Consider the following 24,300-nt stretch of genomic DNA (forward strand, 5'->3'; position numbering starts at 1 on the left):
AACAAGTCCCTTCTTAGCGGCAGAGGCCACAAGTACTCTGTGAGCATCTCTTGAAGTTCCGGGTACCAAATCCTTCTTGGCCAATCCGGAGCCATGAGTATAGTTCTTACTCCTCTACGTCTTATAAGTCTCAGTACCTTAGGTATGAGAAGCAGAGGATGGAACACATACACCGACTGGTACATCCATGGTGTTACCAGAACGTCCACAGCTATTGCCTGAGGGTCTCTTAACCTGGCGCAATACCTGTCCCGTTTTTTGTTCAGACGGGACGCCATCATGTCCACCTTTGGTATTTCCCAACGGTTTACAATCATGTGGAAAACTTCCCGATGAAGTTTCCATTCTGCCGGGTGGAGGTCGTGCCTGCTGAGGAAGTCTGCTTCCCAGTTTCCATTCCCGGAATGAAACACTGCTGACAGTGCTATCACATGATTTTCCGCCCAGCGAAAAGTCCTTGCAGTTTTTGCCATTGCCCTCCTGCTTCTTGTGCCGCCCTGTCTATTTACGTGGGCGACTGCCGTGATGTTTTTCCCACTGGATCAATACCGGCTGACCTTGAAGCAGAGGTCTTGCTAAGCTTAGAGTATTATAAATTTACCCTTAGCTCCAGTATATTTATGTGGAGAAAAGTCTCCAGACTTGATCACACTCCCTGGAAATTTTTTCCTTGTGTGACTGCTCCCCAGCCTCTCGGGCTGGCCTCCGTGGTCACCAGCATCCAATCCTGAATGCCGAATCTGCGGCCCTCTAGAAGATGAGCACTCTGTAACCACCACAGGAGAGACACCCTTGTCCTTGGATATAGGGTTATCCGCTGATGCATCTGAAGATGCGATCCGGACCATTTGTCCAGCAGATCCCACTGAAAAATTCTTGCGTGAAATCTGCCGAATGGAATTGCTTCGTAGGAAGTCACCATCTTTACCAGGACCCTTGTGCAATGATGCACTGATTTTAGGAGGTTCCTGACTAGCTCGGATAACTCCCTGGCTTTCTCTTCCGGGAGAAACACCTTTTTCTGGACTGTGTCCAGAATCATCCCTAGGCACAGCAGACTTGTCGTCGGGATCAGCTGCGATTTTGGAATATTTAGAATCCACCCGTGCTGTTGTAGCAGTATCCGAGATAGTGCTACTCCGACCTCCAACTGTTCCCTGGACTTTGCCCTTATCAGGAGATCGTCCAAGTAAGGGATAATTAAGACGCCTTTTCTTCGAAGAAGAATCATCATTTCGGCCATTACCTTGGTAAAGACCCGGGGTGCCGTGGACAATCCAAACGGCAGCGTCTGAAACTGATAGTGACAGTTCTGTACCACGAACCTGAGGTACCCTTAGTGAGAAGGGCAAGTTTTGGACATGGAGGTAAGCATCCCTGATGTCTCGGGACACTATATAGTCCCCTTCTTCCTGGTTCGTTATCACTGCTCTGAGTGACTCCATCTTGATTTGAACCTTTGTAAGTGTTCAAATTTTTTTAGATTTAGAATAGGTCTCACCTAGCCTTCTGGCTTCAGTACCACAATATAATGTGGAATAATACCCCTTTTCTTGTTGTAGGAGGGGTAATTTGATTATCACCTGCTGGGAATACAGCTTGTGAATTGTTTCCCATACTGCCTCCTTGTCGGAGGGAGACCTTGGTAAACCAGACTTCAGGAGCCTGCGAAGGGGAAACGTCTCGACAGTCCAATCTGTACCCCTGGGATACTACATGTAGGATCCAGGGGTCCTGTACGGTCCCAGCGTCATGCTGAGAGCTTGGCAGAAGCGGTGGAACGCTTCTGTTCCTGGGAATGGGCTGCCTGCTGCAGTCTTCTTCCCTTTCCTCTATCCCTGGGCAGATATGACTCTTATAGGGACGAAAGGACTGAGGCTGAAAAGACGGTGTCTTTTTCTGCAGAGATGTGACTTAGGGTAAAAACGGTGGATTTTCCAGCAGTTGCCGTGGCCACCAGGTCCGATGGACCGACCCCAAATAACTCCTCTTCCTTTATACGGCAATACACCTTTGTGCCGTTTGGAATCTGCATCACCTGACCACTGTCGTGTCCATAAACATCTTCTGGCAGATATGGACATCGCACTTACTCTTGATGCCAGAGTGCAAATATCCCTCTGTGCATCTCGCATATATAGAAAATGCATCCTTTAAATGCTCTATAGTCAATAAAATACTGTCCCTGTCAAGGGTATCAATATTTTTAGTCAGGGAATCCGACCAAGCCACCCCAGCTCTGCACATCCAGGCTGAGGCGATCGCTGGTCGCAGTATAACACCAGTATGTGTGTATATACTTTTTATGATATTTTCCAGCCTCCTGTCAGCTGGCTCCTTTAGGACGGCCCTATCTATAGACGGTACCGCCACTTGTTTTGATAAGCGTGTGAGCGCCTTATCCACCCTAAGGGGTGTTTCCCAACGCGCCCTAACTTCTGGCGGGAAAGGGTATACCGCCCATAATTTTCTATCGGGGGGAACCCACGCATCATCACACACTTCATTTAATTTATCTGATTCAGGAAAAACTACGGTAGTTTTTTCACATCCCACATAATACCCTCTTTTGTGGTACTTGTAGTATCAGAAATATGTAACACCTCCTTCATTGCCCTTAACGTGTGGCCCTAATAAGGAATACGTTTGTTTATTCACCGTCGACACTGGATTCAGTGTCCGTGTCTGTGTCTGTGTCGACCGACTAAAGTAAACGGGCGTTTTAAAACCCCTGACGGTGTTTCTGAGACGTCTGGACCGGTACTAATTGTTTGTCGGCCGTCTCATGTCGTCAACCGACCTTGCAGCGTGTTGACATTATCACGTAATTCCCTAAATAAGCCATCCATTCCGGTGTCGACTCCCTAGAGAGTGACATCACCATTACAGGCAATTGCTCCGCCTCCTCACCACATCGTCCTCATACATGTCGACACACACGTACCGACACACAGCACACACACAGGGAATGCTCTGATAGAGGACAGGACCCACTAGCCCTTTGGAGAGACAGAGGGAGAGTTTGCCAGCACACACCAAAAAACGCTATAATTATATAGGGACAACCTTATATAAGTGTTTTCCCTTATAGCATCTTTTATATATTTCTAACGCCAAATTAGTGCCCCCCCTCTCTGTTTTAACCCTGTTTCTGTAGTGCAGTGCAGGGGAGAGCCTGGGAGCCTTCCCTCCAGCCTTTCTGTGAGGGAAAATGGCGCTGTGTGCTGAGGAGATAGGCCCCGCCCCTTTTTCGGCGGGCTCGTCTCCCGCTCTTTAATGGATTCTGGCAGGGGTTAAATATCTCCATATAGCCCCCGGAGGCTATATGTGAGGTATTTTTAGCCAAAAAAGGTTTTCATTTGCCTCCCAGGGCGCCCCCCTCCCAGCGCCCTGCACCCTCAGTGACTGCCGTGTGAAGTGTGCTGAGAGGAAATGGCGCACAGCTGCAGTGCTGTGCGCTACCTTAAGAAGACTGAGGAGTCTTCTGCCGCCGATTCTGGACCTCTTCTCGTTTCAGCATCTGCAAGGGGGCCGGCGGCGAGGCTCCGGTGACCATCCAGGCTGTACCTGTGATCGTCCCTCTGGAGCTAATGTCCAGTAGCCAAAGAAGCCAATCCATCCTGCACGCAGGTGAGTTCACTTCTTCTCCCCTAAGTCCCTCGTTGCAGTGATTCTGTTGCCAGCAGGACTCACTGTAAAATAAAAAACCTAAGCTAAACTTTTCTAAGCAGCTCTTTAGGAGAGCCACCTAGATTGCACCCTTCTCGGCCGGGCACAAAAATCTAACTGAGGCTTGGAGGAGGGTCATAGGGGGAGGAGCCAGTGCACACCACCTGATCCTAAAGCTTTACTTTTTGTGCCCTGTCTCCTGCGGAGCCGCTATTCCCCATGGTCCTTTCAGGAACCCCAGCATCCACTAGGACGATAGAGAAATAGACTTAAGGCAATTTTCAATGCGTTTATCTGTGGGCTCTTTCTCAGAGGAGAGAGTAGTGACAGGAAGAATGGACATCTTAACCAGACGTGCAATATGAAAATCCACTGGAGGGGGAACTTCTCACTTAGCACAACACTCTGCAGGAATAGGGTAACGTGAAGCAAATCGTCTGGACACAGGAAACTTTTTATCCAGAATTTTCCAGTGTTCCTGTCCAGGGGCGTTTTAAGAGAGGAGGGGGCCGTAGGCTCCGGCATTGAGTCAGAGTATACTGCGCATGCGCAGGTCTCCAGAAACATGGCGCCAGCCATGGTCCAGAGACAAATTTTGAAATGTGCATGCTTGGTGGCCATATTTGGTTGGATTTTTGCCATGGACGCAGCGACTGTAAGTATTTAAACAACATGGGTGCAGTGTGGGCCCCCCCTGCACCCAGGGGCACGTGTGCACAGAACACATTGCACCCATGATAGAAACGCCAATGTTCCTGTCTAATTTCGATGAGGTGATCTGAATAGGGAAATTCAGATTTCCCAACCTTTTGACACTTAAATACTGTACATCAGTTTTTTTAGCGACTGGCTCAGGTTCATCCTCAGTGAAAATAGCCTGAATTAAGGGTGCCACCTCGACAGTGTTGGGAGAATCATCTGCAAGAATGCAGGAATTAGTGACAGACTGTGTATCCGTCCCCTCCTGAGCAGATGACTCATTTGAATCAGATATGGCAGTAGATTGAGAGGATGGGGTCCTAGTAGTTGACCTAGGGGACGGTTTGGGCCCAGGTTACATCTTTTGTAGTGCCAGAGATGTTTGGGCCAGCCTGGCTCTGCACAGTAGTATTAGTGTATCCACCTAAGGCGGATTAGCCATAGGACAACATTAGCTGGTGCTAACATGGGAGGTCCCATAGGAGGCGTTAACTATTCCACTAAGGTACCCAGTAACTGAGAGAAGGAAGCCCGTGGGGGTTCTTGCGTAGGTGCTGATGATGTGGGCTGGCCAGGAGGTGCATAGCAGTTTACAAAGAGCCCATCCTGTACTACATCCTGTGCAGTTAAGCCTGCAGAGCACAATCTACATGTCAGTAACACTGGAGTGTTTGCGAACTTTAGCTTTGTTGGACATAGCTGGTAGGATAGGTAGTCGCCCACATACACTATAGTATAAGTACAAGGGTGTGGTAGCCTGAATGTAATATGTGACAACAGTTAAGTAAAATTACTGATAATTGAAAAGCAGCTGATGAGAACACCTGGTGACAGGGCCTGTGATAGACATAGGGATAGAGGTAAACTGTATATAGTAGCTAAAATGGAGAAATTCAGACAGCAGAAAATCTAGCACAAGTCACATACAATGCAGGAAATACTCAGCCTTGTTTGCCAGCAGGTAGGATATAAGTGATGTAAAAACCTGGCTCCTAGGAGGCGTTTTTACAGGGAGACTGAGCATAGCATTCTCGGAGACCTGGCTTGCTTGAAAGATGGCTGTTCGTGTCTCAGAGGAAAGGAGGGTGTGAGGAAGCAGCTAAAAGGCAGTAAATCTGCGGTGGACTGGTGCCTAAAGCTGGGGGAGGGGCTACAGGTTGGCGTTCCCTCCCCTGTGCTGGCGTCTCAACCACCGGTACTGTTAAAGGTATTAACTGTGCCCCTATATTCCCTGGTGGTCTAGTGGAGTCCCTGATCGTGCGTCAGTGTCTCTCAGGACGCGAAGTCCAGCCACGCAGTCCAGGGGTTGCCCATCAGCAGCGGTGCTAATCGCAAGCTGTGAACCCCACCACAAGTACCAGTCTGAGACCCCGCCACAATTACCCATCCCATACCGGAGATTCAGCACCGAAGTGTTAGAGCCTGCAGTGCTGGAGTGTCGCAGACATCCAGTGCTGACAGGCTCAGTGTTAAAGATAAAAAACTAAAATAATAAACTATGAAAAAGCTTTAGTAAGAGGTGCTTCCAGCTTCATGCTTATAGGGAGAGGGACTGGAGCATCCTGGGATATCTGAAAAGGCTTAACTGTATGGTGCCCAGGAGCTGATCCCACCACCTATAACCCCGATGTTATTCCTGTGGAGCCTTATGGAACCTGAAGAAGAAAGACACGACGTACAAATTAAACCTAGGATCAAGTATGATCGTCAAAATATAATGATCTGATATTGACGACCCTTGGATCCTGGTAAGCAAATAAAGGACTATATCTACAAGTTCGACATACTTAGCAAAATCAGTTAGTTTCAATTCCTCCTGTAGTTTCTCAAGCTGCTTTTCGAAAAGTCTAATTAGGGGAATTACCGGACTCAAGCTGGCAGTGTCTGAACTCACTTCACAGGTGACAATTTCAAAAGGTTCGAGCACCTTGCACAACACAAAGTTTTCTCCACTACGCTTGAGTAAGGTACATCCCCCGTACTATCCGTATGTCATAGGTCGTTATGTAGACTTGGATGGCCTTTTGCTGTTCCTCCATATGCCGAAGCATATAAAGGGTGGAAATCCACCTTGGTACTACCTCTTGCTTCAGCTGGTGGCAGGGCAAATGAAACAGTTTTTGAAGGTGCTGCAATCGTCCACATGCACCTGCTGAATAGTGAAAATGTCCCAAAATTTTTCGGACCACAGAGAGGATCACCTGAACTCCCCTGTCATTTTTTTTGTTCATTTTGCAGCACCAAGTTGATTGTGTGAGCAAAACAAGGGACGTGTTGGAATTCACCCCGCTGTAATGGTCTCACAATATTGGTGGCATTTTCAGAAATCACAAATCCCAAGGAGAGTCCAAACGGAGTAAGGCTTCCCTGAGTTTTTCTGAGAGGCTTTCAGCAGTATGCCTCTAAGGTAAATTGAGTAGCCTGCCTCTGAATGAGCTGGCATTTGTTATATGCTCCTGCTGCTGTTGGGGCTGCAGGCAATACACCCACCCAGTGGGCTGTTACATACATGTAATCTTTAGTTTTCCCTGTTCCGTTTGTCCACATATCTAAGGTTAAGTGGACAGTGGGTACAACAACATTGTGGAGGACACTAATTAAGGTTTTTTTTTAAACATCCCTTGCCAGGCTGGGAATTGCTTTTCTAGTGAAGTGGAATCTAGATGGGATTTGGTAGTGGAGACACAGGACCTCAATTAACTGTCTAAAACCCACTGCATTAATGGCTGATACTGGATGCACATCTAATACCAGCATCGCTGTTATGGCTTCAGAGGTCTGCTGTGCAACTTGGTGACTGCTGCCATGCTTGCTCTACTGTGCAGAGGATTGTTTATCAGTTAAGTTTTTTTAACTACTACTAGTAGTCATCTTGGTCCCGTTCTGGGATGAAGAAGGCAGCAGCAGCCATAGCATTCAAGGATCCTTCTGAGGAAGCCTGGATAGGGGAGGAGTCAGATGCCTTATCAAATTGGATGCAGAACTACTTCCAATCATGATTTAGGATATTCGTGATGAAGGTGTTGGTGGTGGAGATTGCAAGTGCTTGGATCTAGCAGAGAGAAGGGAGCTGGCTGACGCTGGACTGGTCGTTGTTACTTTTTAGGCCAAAGTTTCTGAATTTGGCAAAAACTTTTGATGAACGAGCTGCAAGTGATGTTATAGGGAGGAGGTTCCTAGATGGTTAAAGGTCCCTACCTCTACTTACTCTGGCTTCTGGCTTTACAAACACTACAGATAGCTTGACAATTGTCTAGATTTGAGAAGAAATAATTCCACACATAAGGGGTGGATTTTTTTGTCTTATGCCCAGGCATGACAAAGGGCTTTATCTTATCATGGGCAGCAACTCTTTCCACTGGTGTCTGATTTACACAAAAACATCATCATCAACAACATCCTCATCATCAACATCCTTATTAGTTCAGCATCAGCTACACAAATATTCCCCTCATCCTGGTGCACTGCCACAGTAGCATCCTCAATTTCTATGTCAGTGTGTTGACTTGTGCTGCTCATCCCCACAACTGCAGAGTGTGCACAAATGGTGGAAGGAGGCTCCTCTTCGAGTACAGTATTAGAAAAGTCAGGATCACACACTAAACCCACGGACATACTTAGGGGTATATTTACTAAAGTATGGCTTTATAGAAGTTTATAGAATCAGATTCTACTTTCTCTAACGTCCTAAGTGGATGCTGGGGACTCCGTAAGGACCATGGGGAATAGCGGCTCCGCAGGAGACTGGGCACATCTAAAGAAAGCTTTAGGACTAACTGGTGTGCACTGGCTCCTCCCCCTATGACCCTCCTCCAAGCCTCAGTTAGATTTCTGTGCCCGACGAGAAGGGTGCACACTAGGGGCTCTCCTGAGCTTCTTAGTGAAAGTTTTAGTTTAGGTTTGTTATTTTCAGTGAGACCTGCTGGCAACAGGCTCACTGCATCGAGGGACTAAGGGGAGAAGAAGCGAACTCACCTGCGTGCAGAGTGGATTGGGCTTCTTGGCTACTGGACATTAGCTCCAGAGGGACGATCACAGGTCCAGCCTGGATGGGTCCCGGAGCCGCGCCGCCGGCCCCCTTACAGAGCCAGAAGAGCGAAGAGGTCCGGGAAAATCGGCGGCAGAAGACGTTCCTGTCTTCAATAAGGTAGCGCACAGCACTGCAGCTGTGCGCCATTGCTCTCAGCACACTTCATACTCCGGTCACTGAGGGTGCAGGGCGCTGGGGGGGCGCGCCCTGAGACGCAATAAAACATTACAGAAATACCTTACATGGCAAAAAATGCATCACATATAGCTCCTGGGCTATATGGATGCATTTAACCCCTGCCAGAATATACAAAAAACCGGGAGATAAGGCCGCCGAAAAGGGGGCGGAGCCTATCTCCTCAGCACACTGGCGCCATTTTCCCTCACAGCTCAGTTGGAGGGAAGCTCCCTGGCTCTTCCCTGCAGACAGAAAGGGTTAAAAAAAGAGAGGGGGGCACTAATTAGGCGCAGTATTCAAACATACAGCAGCTATAAGGGGAAAAACACTTATATAAGGTTATCCCTGTATATATATAGCGCTCTGGTGTGTGCTGGCATACTCTCCCTCTGTCTCCCCAAAGGGCTAGTGGGGTCCTGTCCTCTATCAGAGCATTCCCTGTGTGTGTGCTGTGTGTCGGTACGTTTGTGTCGACATGTATGAGGAGAAAAATGATGTGGAGACGGAGCAGAGTGTCTGTAACAGTGATGTCACGCCCTAGGGGGTCGACACCTGAGTGGATGTACTGTTGAAAATTACGTGACAGTGTCAGCTCTATATAAAAAAACAGTGGTTGACAAAACTTGACATGAGACAGCCGGCTACTCAGCTTGTGCCTGTCCAGACGTCTCATAGACCGTCAGGGGCTCTAAAGCGGCCGTTACCTCAGATAGCAGATACAGACGCCGACACGGATACTGACTCCTGTGTCGACGGTGAAGAGACAACCGTGATTTCCAGTAGGGCCACACGTTACATGATTGAGACAATGGAAAATGTTTTTATACATTTCTGATAATACGAGTACCACCAAAAAAGGGGTATTATGTTCGGTGAGGGAAAAACTACATGTAGTTTTCCTGAATCTGAGAAATAAAATGAGGTGTGTGATGATGCGTGGGTTTCCCCCCGATAACAATTAATAATTTCTTAAAAAGTATTGGCTGCATACCCTTTCCCGCCAGAGGTTAGGATGCATTGGGAAACACCCCCTAGGGGGGATAAGGCGCTCACACGCTTGTAAGAACAAGGGCTCTACCCTCTCATGAGATGGCCGCCCTTAAGGATCCTGCTGATAGAAAGCAGGAGGGTATCCAAAAAAGGTATTTACACACATACTGGTGTTATACTGCGACCAGCAATCGCCTCAGCCTGGATGTGCAGTGCTGGGTTGGCATGGTCGGATTCCCTGACTGGAAATATTGATATCCTAGATAAGGATAGTATATTATTGCCTATAGAGCATTTAAAAGATGCATTTCTATATATGCATGATGCACAGCGGAATAATTGCCGACTGGCATCAAGTATAAGTGCGTTGTCCAATTCTACCAGTAAAATGGTCAGGTGATGCGGATTCCAAACGGCATTTGGAAGTATTGCCTTTGAAAGGGGACATTTGGGGTTGGTCTTTTAGACCTGGTGGCCACGGCAACAGCTGGGAAATCCACGTTTGTACCCCAGGTCGCCTCTCAAAATAAGACGCCGTATTATCAGGCGCAGTCCTTTGTTGGCAAGCAGACAAAAGGTTCCTCTTTTCTGCTCGTGACAGAGGGAGAGGAAAAAGGCTGCAGAGATCAGCCAGTTCCCAGGAACAGAAACCCCTTCCCGCCTCTGCCAAGCCCTCAGTATGACGCTAGGGCTTTACAAGCTCAGGCACGGTGGGGGCCCGTTCTCAATGAATTTCAGTGCGCAGTGGGCTCACTCGCAAGTAGACCCCTGGATCCTTCAGGTAATATCTCAGGGGTACATATTGGAATTCGAGACGTCTCCCCCTCGCCGTTTCCAAAAGTCGACTTTACCGACGTCTCCCTCTGACAGGGAGGCAGTTTTGGAAGCCATTCACAAGCTGTATTCCCAGCAGGTGATAATCAAGGTACCCCTCCTGCAACAAGGAACGGGGTATTATTCCACACTATTGTGGTACCGAAGCCAGACGGCTCGGTGAGACCGATTCTAAAATCTAAAATCTTTGAACACTTACATACAGAGGTTCAAATTCAAGATTGAGTCACTCAGAGCAGTGATTGCGAACCTGGAAGAAGGGGACTACATGATGTCTCGGGACATCAAGGATGCTTACCTTCATGTCAAAATTTACCCTTCTCACCAAGGGTACCTCAGGTTATGGTACAGAACTGTCACTATCAGTTCAGACGCTGCCGTAGGGATGGTCCATGGCACCCCGGGTCTTTACCAAGGTAATGGACGAAATGATATCCCTTCGAAGGAAGGAAATTTTAGTTATCCCTTACTTGGACAATTCCCTGATAAGGGTAAGATCCAGGGAACAGTTGGAGGTCGGTGTAGCACTATCTCAGGTAGTGTTGCGGCAGCACGATTGGGTTCTCAATATTCCAAAATCGCAGCTGGTTCCGACGACTGGTCTTCTGTTTCCTAGGGATGATCCTGGACACAGTCCAGAAAAAAGGTGTTTCTCCCGGAAGAGAAAGCCAAGGAGTTATCCGAGCTAATCAGGAACCTCCTAAAACCGAACCAAGTCTCAGTGCATCAATGCACAAGGGTTCTGGGAAAAAATGGTGGCTTCCTACGAAGCAATCCCATTCGTTAGATTCCACGCAAGAACTTTCCAGTGGATCCTACTGGACAAATGGTCCGGGTCGCATTTTCAGATGCATCAGCGGATAACCCTGTCACCAAGGACAAGGGTATCCATCCTGTGGTGGTTGCAGAGTGCTCATCTTCTAGAGGGCCGCAGATTCGGCATTCTGGACTGGGTCCTGGTGACCACGGATGCCAGCCTGCGAGGCTGGGGAGCAGTCACACAGGGAAGGAATATCCAGGGCTTAGGGTCAAGCCTGGATACATCACTTCACATAAATATCCTGAAGCTAAGGGCCAGTTACAATGCTCTAAGCTTAGCGAGACCTCTGCTTCAAGGTCAGCCGGTGTTGATCCAGTCGGACAACATCATGGCAGTCACCCACGTAAACAGACAGGGTGGCACAAGAAGCAGGAGGGCAATGGCAGAAGCTGCAAGAATTCTCCGCTGGGCGGAAAATCATGTAATAGCACTGTCAACAGTATTCATTCCGGGAGTGGACAACTGGGAAGCAGACTTCCTCAGCACGACCTCCACCCGGGAGAGTGGGGACTTCACCCAGAAGTCGTCCACATGATTAAAAAACTCGACAGGTATTGCGCCAGGTCAAGAGACCCTCAGGCAATAGTTGTAGACGCTCTGGAAACACCGTGGGTGTACCAGTCAGTGTATGTGTTCCCTCATCTGCCTCTCATACCCAAGGTACTGAGATTGATAAGATGGAGAGGAGTAAGCACTATATTCGTGGCTCCGGATGGGCCAAAAAGGACTTGGTAACCGGAACTTCAAGAGAGGCTCACGGAGGATCCGTGGCCTCTACCTCTAAGAAGGGACCTGCTCCAGCAAGGACCCTGTCTGTTCCAAGACTTACCGCGGCTGCGTTTGACGGCATGGCGGTTGAACACCGGATCCTGAAGGAAAAAAGGCATTCCGGATGAAGTCATCCCTATCCTGATCAAAAGCCAGGAAGGATGTAACCGCAAAAACATTATCACCGCAATTGGCGAAAATATGTTGCGTAGTGCGAGGCCAGTAAGGCCCGACGGAGGAAATTCAACTGGGTCGATTCCTACATTTCCTGCAAACAGGAGTGTCTATGGGCCTGAAATTGGGGTCCATTAAGGTTCAGATTTCGGCCCTGTCAATTTTCTTCCAAAAAAGAACTAGCTTCAGTCCCTGAAGTTTAGACGTTTGTAAAAGGGGTACTGCATATACAGCCTCCTTTTGTGCCTCCAGTGGCAATTTGGGATCTCAATGTAGTTTGGGTTCCAAAAGTCACATTGGTTTGAACCACTTAAATCTGTGGAGTTAAAATATCTCACATGGAAAGTGGTCATGCTGTTGGCCCTGGCCTAGGCCAGGCGCGTGTCAGGATTGGCGGCTTTATCCTGTAAAAGCCCTTATCTGATTTTCCATTCGGACAGGGCGGAATTGAGGACTCGTCCTCAGTTTCTCCCTAAGGTGGTTCCAGCGTTTTCACCTGAACCAACCTATTGTGGTGCCTGCGGCTACTAGGGACTTGGAGGAATCCAAGTTGCTGGATGTTGTCAGGGCCCTGAAAATATGTTCCAGGACGGCTGGAGTCAGGAAATCTGACTCGCTGTTTATCCTGTATGCACCCAACATGCTGGGTGCTCCTGCTTCTAAGCAGACTATTGCTCGTTGGATTTGTAGTACAATTCAGCTTGCACATTCTGTGGCAGGCCTGCCACAGCTAAAATCTGTAAAAGCCCGTTCCACAAGGAAAGTGGGCTCATCTTGGGCGGCTGCCCGAGGGGTCTCGGCTTTACAACTTTGCCGAGCAGCTACTTGGTCAGGGGCAAACACGTTTGCTAAATTCTACAAATTTGATACCCTGGCTGAGGAGGACCTGGAGTTCTCTCATTCGGTGCTGCAGAGTCATCTGCACTCTCCCGCCCGTTTGGGAGCTTTGGTATAATCCCCATGGTTCTTACGGAGTCCCCAGCATCCACTTAGGACGTTAGAGAAAATAAGAATTTACTTACCGATAATTCTATTTCTCGTAGTCCGTAGTGGATGCTGGGCGCCCATCCCAAGTGCGGATTGTCTGCAATACTTGTACATAGTTATTGTTAAAAAATCGGGTTATTATTGTTGGGAGCCATCTTTTCAGAGGCTCCTCTGTTATCATACTGTTAACTGGGTTCAGATCACAAGTTATACGGTGTGATTGGTGTGGCTGGTATGAGTCTTACCCGGGATTCAAAATCCTTCCTTATTGTGTACGCTCGTCCGGGCACAGTTTCCTAACTGAGGCTTGGAGGAGGGTCATAGGGGGAGGAGCCAGTGCACACCAGTTAGTCCTAAAGCTTTCTTTAGATGTGCCCAGTCTCCTGCGGAGCCGCTATTCCCCATGGTCCTTACGGAGTCCCCAGCATCCACTACGGACTACGAGAAATAGAATTATCGGTAAGTAAATTCTTATTTTTCACTCATTTAGCACCTTGTAGAAAATAATAGCTAGAATCTGATTAGTTGCTATGGGCAACATCTCCACTTCTATAAATCCACACTTTAGTAAATATAACCTTAGACTCCCTTCAGGGATTTGTGATGTTTCTGATGTTACCTTAGTAGTTTTTTTTTTTTTACACCTCTTCTATCATCATGAGAGGCAGAAGAAGATGCCTCACTGACAGTTGCAGAACCACAACTCATAAATAAAGGCCAAGTCCTTAGCCTTTCCGTGCTACTTTGTGTGGTGAATGGAATACTGACAATTTTATGTTTTTCTGCAGCAAACTTTCCCTTTGGTGTTTTTTTCTTTACTACTGTATAAAATTGGTTCTTTGATGTTAGATGCCCTGACCAAACACTCTATGTCCTTGGACATCGGCTTTAGTAGAAGACGCCAAGGACTAGTATTGCCATGACTGGTATTTGGTTGCTGCCCCTGTTCTTCTCTAAACTGAGTGTTATCCATTTTTTCAATTGGCAGCTACAACAAATATATATATATTTTTTTTTTTACTTCTTTTTAAACTGACACTGTTGCGGAGTCACATGCTTGCGAAGTTAGCAGTGGGGTATTGTCTGCAGAGTCAGTGCAGCACTGCTGTGTGATAAAACAGGAAGTGGATGGACAACACAGCACAGCCACTGGATGAATACAGCACAGCTGGATGGACACAGTACAGCCACTGGATGGACACAGCAGAATGCAGCACAGCTGGACAGACACCGCATAGCCCACTGATTGAAACAGCACAGTCCCTGGATGAACACAGCAGAGTACAGAGCAGTGACACACCGGAGTGAAGTAAATGCATGACACTGGAGTGAAGCAAATGGGGCCAATCACAGCAGGGAGGGACTTATATGCAATCCAAAACCGTGAGAATAGAATGCCCGGATTGGTGATGTTTTGCCTCGTTTTAGGATCCAACTCAGGCAGGGCGACTTGAACCCTGATTCGGATCTCCTCGGATCCACTATGTTCGAGTGGGTCCAGTTCTCAGAGATCCGGACCCGCACATCTCTATGTAAAACAGATTAAAACGTAAATAAAGAAGCAATCTAGATGGAAGTGTTTTCCAAGCCACTGGCCCTAAGCAGAGTTTGATGTGAATGCAAGTTGCATCTTTTTTCCTTTTTCTCTCTTTCTGTAAGTGCTCATGTGCGCCAATTTGCCTTGGATGCATTTACCAAGTACGACTCCCAAAGGGGCTGAAGGGAGCGTGCAGACAAGGTGAAACTACAGTAAGGCAATATCTATGTGAAATGTATCCCAAGATGGCTATAAAAACAGATACGAACGCCCTTGTTTGGAGTGTAATGACCTGCAGGTACTCAACCCCTGTTGTAAGATCGAGCCGATGATGATTATGACTGCGTATCGAGTCCGATTCACCGAATGCATCTAATAAACATCTAATTATCCAAATATATTATAATTGATGCAGCTGCAATCTAGCAAAATAACAGTGCACTGGACAGTCATGTAAAAAATAAAATAAAGCATCTTTCCATTTGGAAAGGCTGTTGATGTATTTATAAGTGTGGACTTTAAGAAAGTTCAATTTTTTTAAGTTTGTCTTTTTCTGTTTACTTATAACAGGCATCATGCAGCCCCTAATGAAGACATAAAATAATTTGTTTTCCCAAGCAATCAACATACCACCATATTAATGTTTCCCAAGCATGTCTATGGAGGAACATAACTTGTAGTAGATGTAATATTATATCTCTGTCATGTTGCTGAAGAGAGATATTTTATTTAGAGGATTTCAGACTAGAAGTGTTTTTGAACAAAAAGGACCACAATGCCCGTTGTAAGCGATCGGTATACGATCCTGGAGGACGGGATGCCGGTGGTCACAATACTGATGCCAGCATCCCGATGGTCACAATCCAGACAGTCACGATCCAAACCCCCCCCCCCCCACCTCTAACCCTCCCTTACCGCAGCCTAACCTTAATCTCACCCCTTAGTGCCTTAACCTAACCTCCCTTTCCGCAGCCAAACCCTAACCCTCCCTGCTACACTTACCTTTGGGATGCCAGCTGTCGGGATTCCGGCATTGGGATCCTGACCGGTTCTGGATTCTGGCCTCAGTGTTCTGATGGATGTCAGGATTCCGGCGTTGGTATTTCAAGTTTCAACTGCCGGGATCACGACAGCCGGTATCTTGAATGTATACCCGTTGTAACACAGATATGTATACCCACAAACTTAAAATGGTTAGTAAAATCATAAGGAAGGGCGTTGGTAGAAATGGTTAACTACAGAGGAACTGTCCATCTTTTAGCCTTCCCCCAGGAAGCAAAAGACATGAAAAAGTTTGTGAATAGCGGATTTACTGTTTCTGTTTTATTCTGGTTGTAATTTAAGAAACCTGTTTTGCATTTATATTTTTAGTATGTCCATTTCTTACCATGAATTTTTTTCAAGTGTGTTTTTTTTTTAAATTATACTCCATTTAATTATTTATTTATTTATTTTTGCGTTTGGGAGGAAACCCACAGAAGCACGTAGAGAATAAACAAACTTCACACAGTTAAGACCATGATGGGAATCAAACCCACATGTGCTTACTGCACATGTGTAAGAGATAATAATTCATTTATGGTAATTAGTACCAGCTGAACACCGGTACCAAAACTGTAAACTAATATGGAGTTAATATCCGGTAGCCACCACCCCAAATTCTATCTTAAATCCTGGGTCCCTGGACAATAGACTCATCTTCGCATTCAGATCCTGAGACTGCAGTAAGGTGCCTGTTTGTCATTGACTGATCCAAGCACCAAGAGACAATGGGTTCCTGTATTGCCTGAATACCAAAACAAAGCTGAGTATTAACTTTCTTTGTTTGTTAATTGTTTGTTGTTTCTTATAATAATGATTAAGTTTATTTGACTCAGTTCATTGGTCATGTGCAGTGACGTGCGGTAAGGTAAGGCAGGTGAGGCACAGCCTTTCCTGTTATAGTAACGTATACACCAGAGTTTTGACTACATAAAGTATATGAAAAATACAAAGAATCTATTAGAAATAAAGTCTTTGCATTATTCTAATCATTTTTATAGCCAAAACTCTGAAGTGCCTACCTTATCCGCACATTTCTGATCAAAACTCACCAAATTTCCAGCAATATATACTGCTGCACCTGTGTATAATGTCCATAGGAACCCTTGGGCTCATATATTGTGTAAATGTGGTTCTGATACTAGCCAGTGCCTCCTCAACCACCTCACAGCACGTCCCTGGTTATGGGCCTAATTCAGCAAGGATCACAAATCAGCAGAATTAGCAAAAAAGCGTAAAAATGCAAATTCTGCAACTTAAATAGCAAAAACTGAGAAAAAAAAACAATTTCTGAGACTTAGCAAAAACTGCGTATGCACTACAAAAAGTAGGCGTGTAGGGGGCGTGCTAAAGGGCTGGACTCGCAAAAACTACGATCAGGGGCATGTTGCAGGGCGTGTTGTGGGCGTATGCTGATGGTCGGTAGGTGGTGCATTCAAAATTTTTACAACAGATCGCACATTTCTGATGTGCAGTTTCTGAGTGACTACAGGTCTACCTTAAAAATTGCACAAGCTGATCTCAGTTGTAGACTGCATGTACAGTATACTGCAATCATTGCTTCATTACACCCAGCTGAAGAAGCTCACACCTCAGACCACAAATCACTTCATTCAGCTGTATTGGAACTAAAGGTGTGTACACACGGTGAGGTTTTTCTTGAGATTTTGACTATATAGTCAAAATCGCAAGAAAAGTTAGTGCAAATCGCAAGGTGAAAGTCACCTTGCGATCCCGATGCGCGGCCCCGCCAGGTCGGCATCGCAAGAAAAGATAGACTGTGCAGGCAAGTCAATCCTTGCTAGATCGGTGTACTATCTAGTTCATCTCACATGTCAATGACATCTCACATAAGCCAAAATCTCACATAAGCCAAAATCGTATGCACACATAGTCCATATCTAAAGAAAAGTTAGTCAAAATCTGTCCTATCTGGGCTCCGGGGAGTTCAAGGGAAATCGCAAGTAAAAATCGAACATAGCAAGGATCTCACCGTGTGTACACACCCTTAGAAACATGTAAGGTATTGTTTAACTCTGTAACACATGTTGATTGTGAAAATATATGTTAAGGGGGGTACTCACGGGAGAGATGTGTGCTGAGCGATCTTAACACAGACCGCTCAGCACACATCTCTCACCCCGCTCAGCACAGCGCGATGTGCTGAGCGAGGGGGAAAGCCGACGGGGGGGCGCTCACTTCACACAACGGTGAAGTGAGCGACTCGCTAGATTGAGCCTGCATGCAGGCTCAATCTAGCATCGGCGATAGCGATGCGCGGGGCCGCGCATCGCTATCGCTGGAGGGCATACACACGGCAGATCCGTGCTTAAAATCTAAGCAATCTAGCAAGATTGCTTCGATTTTAAGCACGGATCTCTCCGTGTGTACCCCCCTTTACTAACCGATTTGTGTTTACACTTACTGACAATCGAGGTTTGACAACCACACTATTTGATAGAAGCAAATGTAAAATAACCTTTACAAGCATTTTGCTTAGTAGTATCTGCTGAATGACATTTAGCTTCCTAACATTTTTTTTTAAACAACCAACATTTTTTTGTTAAACAAAACATACCCACATCATTTTTTTTATGTTTTAAATTTTATTTGTGCGCTACACACATAAACATATGTTGAAGAACAGCAACACCATCTTTTTATTTTAAAGTTTTGCAAATTCTGCTCCATTTGTATACTTATTGAAACAAATATTTACACATAGGGGCAGATTTATTAAGCTCGGTGAAGTGATAAAGTGGAAGGTGATAAAGGACCAGCCAATCAGATCCTAACTTCCATGTTACAGGCTGGGTTTAAAAAATGACAGTCAGGAGCTGACTGGCAGGTCCTTTATCACCTTCCACTTTATCGCTTCACCGAGCTTTATAAAATCTGCCCCATAATTCCTTAAAGTAAGGTATGCAAATAAAAGCAAAGAAACAATAATATGTAATGTTTGATCACTTCACAATCAAAAAAAAATACTTTTTTTTTTCATAAAAATGTTACTGTTGTTTCCGAATTCAAATATTTTGACTCCAAAAAAAGTGTGTTTGTTAAAACATATACCAATAATTGCTGTTGTGTAGGGTTTAGAGGCTAGAATTCACACTCTCTCTAGTTGAATATATTTGAACACAGTGTTTGAAGAAAAACACTATGGTGTCTTTAAGATAATAATTGCTAAATTACCACAAGATCATTTGACCAATTAAGTGATGATTGAATTGATTTACAATTGTTGAGTAGTTTCTTTAATTTGGGTGCAGGAAAGTAGGCTGTGCAATTTTTAAGGGAAAAACACTGTTGTTAGCAAAAAATGCAACATTAGAAACGTACGCAAAAATTGCATACATTTGTAATATGTACGCAAAAATTGCGATTATTAGGATGGTTTTCGCAATATTTGCACATTTTACAAGGCCATTTTACAAGGCCACCTTCTTTTTGTTAAATTAAATTAGTGTTGCAGTTTTTCCGTTTGGGCGTGCTTTTGCAATTTTGCTTTTGCTCGCAATTTTTGCTCATTTGTAATTTTTGCAATCCATACTGAATTTGCCCCATGTGTATTATTATTCAGTTTGATCAGAGAAGTCCCACCGTTAATAGGGAGTAACACCAGAAGGTCACAACACGTGTTATTTTCTATGACATGGATTTGTAAGAATGGTTTGGGTACAAAATCCCAGCACCCAGGATCCCGAAGGTCCAAACGCAGACAGTGGCATCCTGACAATCAGAATCCCAATGGAACACGATATTTAACCCTAACCCATCCGTCCTGCAGCCTAACCCTAAACATCCCATCCCACAGTCTAATTCTAACTACCTTCCTTCTCCCGCAGCCTAACCCTAACCCTCCCCGTAGTGCCTAACATTAACACCAACCCCAGTACTTACCTTTGTATTACCACTGTTGTTGTTCTGACTGTCGGGATCCCGACTGACAGGATACTGACCGCATCCAGTAAGAAATAAATATGTTGGATTTCATTAGTTAAATCTTTCTAATAAACTGATAAGATAGATACTCACAATGTTGGTTGTGCTGCATTGAAAAGAGATTGTGGAACCATGCAATGTCCTAGGTGACTTGGCTTCAAGCATGGTTGCTGAAGTAATCTAGAAGAAAACCAATAAAAAAAATGTATTAACATTATTATCAACAGCAACAATGCTATAGGACTAAAGTGCTGTATATAGGCTGGCGGTTATTTCCCCCTTTCTTCCTTGCATTAAGTTATACATATATCCAACCACCTGCCAATAAAATTAGATAGAAAGAAGAGACCAAGGGTATTGTATACAGATTCATGACAATGACAATGAGTAAAAACTCTTGCTATCTGTGGATAATGTACTTCTATTATAACTTACTCTTCACCGAAAAATTCTCTTCCCAATCTGTTTGTGGAACTTGAACAGTATGGCCTGCTCTCAGAATATAAAGCGTACAACTCTAAATCTGAGATATGTACTTTTCACTTTAATATTCATTGCCAATCAATTTTTACTTTTAATGATGACACCAACAGTCCAATATCACTAATCCAAAAATTACAACAACCAACACTTTCAAGCCAATTAGCCACCTTTATTGTCCAACAGTTTGTGGAAAGAAGCAAAGGAACAGAAGGTCATGTCTAGCTATACATATATATATCCATCATGAGGGACTAGGGGCTGTCTACCATTTTCTAAAAGGCAATAGAGAAATCATAGACAGCATTTGATTGGTTGATATGGGCAACATAACCAATTCTCTGTTTTTGAAGCTTTAGTAAATTTAGCCCTAGGCCTCTGGCTCCCTTAGCTACCAACTTAACTGGCATATTGATTTTTATTTCTGGAAAATCTCTGAGAATGTCGGTCTCACATTACGCCTCATCTCTGTCACTCTAGGGGTGTGCCCAGCAGTTACCATGCTGCTGGGCTGCCCCAAGGCCCACTCCTGCATTGTTTAGACACTGTTTATACAATTGTGAGGTATGATATCCCTTTGATGCACGCCTCCTTCAGACACAAAAAAAAAAGCGTTGATATATAAAGAATCATTCCCAAAGGAGCAAAGTGTCTACTTTCTACCCTGGCCAGCCTCAGCCTAAACTACTCACACTGGCACATTCCACTTTAGCATTATCGCTATGGGATCCTCCACGTTTTTGTCTGGGATGCACCACAGCTTTTGTGCATCTCTGGCTCTTGATCAACTACTTCAAATTATTGGTGAATTTGCCCCATCTTTGTCTCAGACAAGTGTGGACAATTTAACTGTCCTAATGCACTTTAATTCTATTCCATCCAATTTAAAATGTTCATTCAGGACCATATACAACACTCAAAATTTAGAACCCCACCCACGTTGAATGTAAATGTGTCTACCACCCTAAGTATTATAGCAACATATACCATATTCCTAAAGTAGGGACCATGTTTGTCACCTCCATCTCAACTGGAAGAACACCTTAAACACGATCTGGAATAGGGTCCCGCTGGAACAGAAGATTGATTGTCATTCTGCAACATGTTATGAAGGCCTCTGTCAATCAGGCTGTCAAAGAGAACTTCCAAAGTTTATAGCAGGTGGCATTTGGTTCTCACAAACCTACACACTGTCCTCATACTGTAGAGGTTCCTTCCTACAGTAAGTATTTGGTCACTCATCAGAAGCATTTCCTTGCGTCAATAGCTCACTTTAAGGTAATGGACCAAACATGGACAAATACAATAAGCAAAACAATGAGTGGCTAGACTTGAAACACACTAGAAAGTAACTTAGCACCTAGGCAGGCCCGAGAGTATAAAAAGCTGAGATGCAGGCGCACTTGTGAGTACTCCTCATCCTCAGGGCAATGTTATTACATGTTTGCAATCCATATTGCCTTGCCAGTTTAGCTGAGTGGAGTGAAGGACATGAATAGGAAATGCACAGAAGGCAGTCACAGACTGGATCAGACATCCTGACAGTCCTACATTCTGCCTGCTCTGCAGTCTGTAGTAAAGATTTCTGGGAAATCTCAGTTGATAGTCAAAGTCTGCTGTAATTAGAATGACTCCAACACATTTAAAAATATGTTCCAAGTGAATATTTATTTGTATAATTTCAGTACTTTGACATGACATGTTTGTACCTTTGAATCTCGAATAATGTGCACTTTCAAGTAAGCATTAAGTTTGTCTATGTGGTCTTCATCATACAACCACTTCTTCCGTTCCTCCGGAAGAGAATCAAAAGCTTTATCTGTAGGCCACAGCATTGTGAGAGGTTGGTGGAGTTTATCATTCACAAGGGACAGCACACTGGAATTCTGTCAAAATGAGAAGAAGTATTGAACATTAAATAAATCAAAGTTGGATCCAACTCACACTTGCCCACCTTTCCAGAATTTTCAGAAGACCCAACTCAGGTGGCTCTCCCGGACACTAGTAAAAGTAGCCAAGTCTCCCGCGGGTCCACCCACATCCGACCTCTGTAGCCCACTTCCCAAGTGAAATGGTAGGCCCAAGCGGCTTCATGACCTAATTTACAGCATTGTATAGCAGGGCCACAAATACACAATTGTACATTCACACTCCCCCCTGCATCGCCCACTGGGCCGTGCCTCAACCCCTGTATCTCCCACCTGGCTGCCACCTCTCAGGTGCTGGTGTGATTTGGGGCGCAACTAAAAAGTCAGTAAGTATGGTGCAATCTCTTGTGTACATTTATATGTACACAAGAAATAGAGTGTGTCCAAAAAGTTTCTGTGCACTGAAAGCAAACACTCTCTGTTCAAACATCTGTCCTTATGCCAAAATGAGTAATCACTAGACACGTGTGTCTCCATCGGCTACACTATACACAGCCGTGCGTAGCATAGGGCAACACATTACGGAGTACGAAACAGCACATTGCTGCATTATTACATCACTACATTCTATTCAGGGCACAGTAACTTGTTGGATACCCCGTATATTTATACTTTATTTAATAAACAACCTATTTATATGGGAAATAGCTGGATGGGTATGGGTCTCTAGTACATTCCACTGTGGATCACCTTTTCACTGAGGCATGCAGATCTTCAGCATGACCCACAATCAGACCAACCTAAGACTCTCCAAATAAGGGCTAATTAGACATATGCAGCATACATACAAGTTTAGTTTAAGGCTCTACATTTGTTCAGAAGCCTTAAGACACAGAGGGGGAGCTGTATCCAACCCTTATAAAGAGGAGAAGCATACAATCACCTTCTACTGTAGCTACAGTATCTTTGAATTTGTACATACTATAAAATTATAGGTAAAAGCCTATCAGTTGCCATGGACACCTTCTCCAGTTGCATTCTTTAGTCATCAAACCCAGAGAGTGAACCCCTCCTCCTTTATGCTGTATGATACACTAGGGAAAGGAAATAATGATTCAAGGCTGGGAGCAAACCATTTTACAATGTAAAGGGTGAAATTACATTTATTTATTTAATTAATGTACAAAGGAAATACTGGCTGCTTTTGCATACAGCCGACAAATATGTATATACTGTAGTGCAATTTAGAGTTACCTAGGACATGCCTCATCTCAACTTCATCCCAACTATTTACTAAGCAGTGCTTTTCAAAACCGCTCCTTCATCAGCGATTTTGGCCAGTGGTGTTAAAGGGTAATAATATTACATAAGAAAATCAGATTTGTTTTGAACAGTATTAATATTATCGTCCCTTTAAGTCCAGCGGCTGAAACCACCAAAGTTCTGGCTTGCAGAGCGGTGCTTGCTAAATTTAGCCCCAAATCTCATGGTACATTTATAATCTGTACTTGCAGTGCAACATGGTTTTACCAAGGTACAAATCTGCTCCTTTTTTGTGCTTTGCTCCCAGTTCTGAATCAGCCCCATATATCTTGTTTGGTTACACAGGGCCTGAATACGAGTTTAATAGCTCTTTGTGAACGGATGCAAATAGTGAATATATATAATAATTATAATACAGTGCATGCGCAGAAGCGAGTGTACACATTTTTGCTTATGTCTTTCCATGACATACTATAGGGTGTTTCTGGGTGGGAACTAGGCAGCAACAATGCAATCAAATGTAAATGCCCTGAAATTGGGACTGTCGTGGGCATGCATCAAAAGTTCAGTGTGATTCAGGGTTCTGTGTACGGGGAAGGGAAGCCTGATTCTCAGGGACATGCAGTCAGGGGAGGCAGTGCCTCCCCTGCCATTAATGATTAAAATAATATAAAGAAGATACTTATGACACAGCTACTGTGTCATAAATAATAAGATTTTAAACCTACCGGTAAATCTTTTTCTCCTAGTCCGTAGAGGATGCTGGGGACTCCGGAAGGACCATGGGGGGGTATAGACGGGCTCCGCAGGAGACATGGGCACTAGTGATGAGCGGGTTCGGTTTCTCGGAAACCGAACCCCCCCGAACTTCACGCTTTTTACACGGGTCCGAGGCAGACTCGGATCTTCCTGCCTTGCTCGGCTAACCCGAGCGCGCCCGAACGTCATCATCCCGCTGTCGGATTCTCGCGAGGCTCGGATTCTATCGCGAGACTCGGATTCTATATAAGGAGCCGCG

At 45.0% G+C, this 24,300-nt stretch overlaps 1 protein-coding gene across 2 annotated transcripts in view; it reads right to left on the reverse strand.

Moving 5' to 3' along the window:
• The window catches only part of STAB1 (stabilin 1), a 605,861-nt gene that overhangs the window by 146,868 nt on the left and 434,693 nt on the right, over window positions 1–24,300 (reverse strand). For both annotated transcript variants that reach the window (XM_063940632.1, XM_063940633.1), the window contains 2 exons: window positions 21,861–22,037; window positions 19,765–19,851 (listed from right to left, as the gene is read on the reverse strand). In XM_063940632.1, the coding sequence (XP_063796702.1) occupies window positions 19,765–19,851; window positions 21,861–22,037 (264 nt within the window). The remainder of the gene's footprint in view (window positions 1–19,764; window positions 19,852–21,860; window positions 22,038–24,300) is intronic.

Source organism: Pseudophryne corroboree, chromosome 9, assembly GCF_028390025.1.
Source record: "Pseudophryne corroboree isolate aPseCor3 chromosome 9, aPseCor3.hap2, whole genome shotgun sequence".
Lineage (NCBI taxonomy): Eukaryota > Metazoa > Chordata > Amphibia > Anura > Myobatrachidae > Pseudophryne > Pseudophryne corroboree.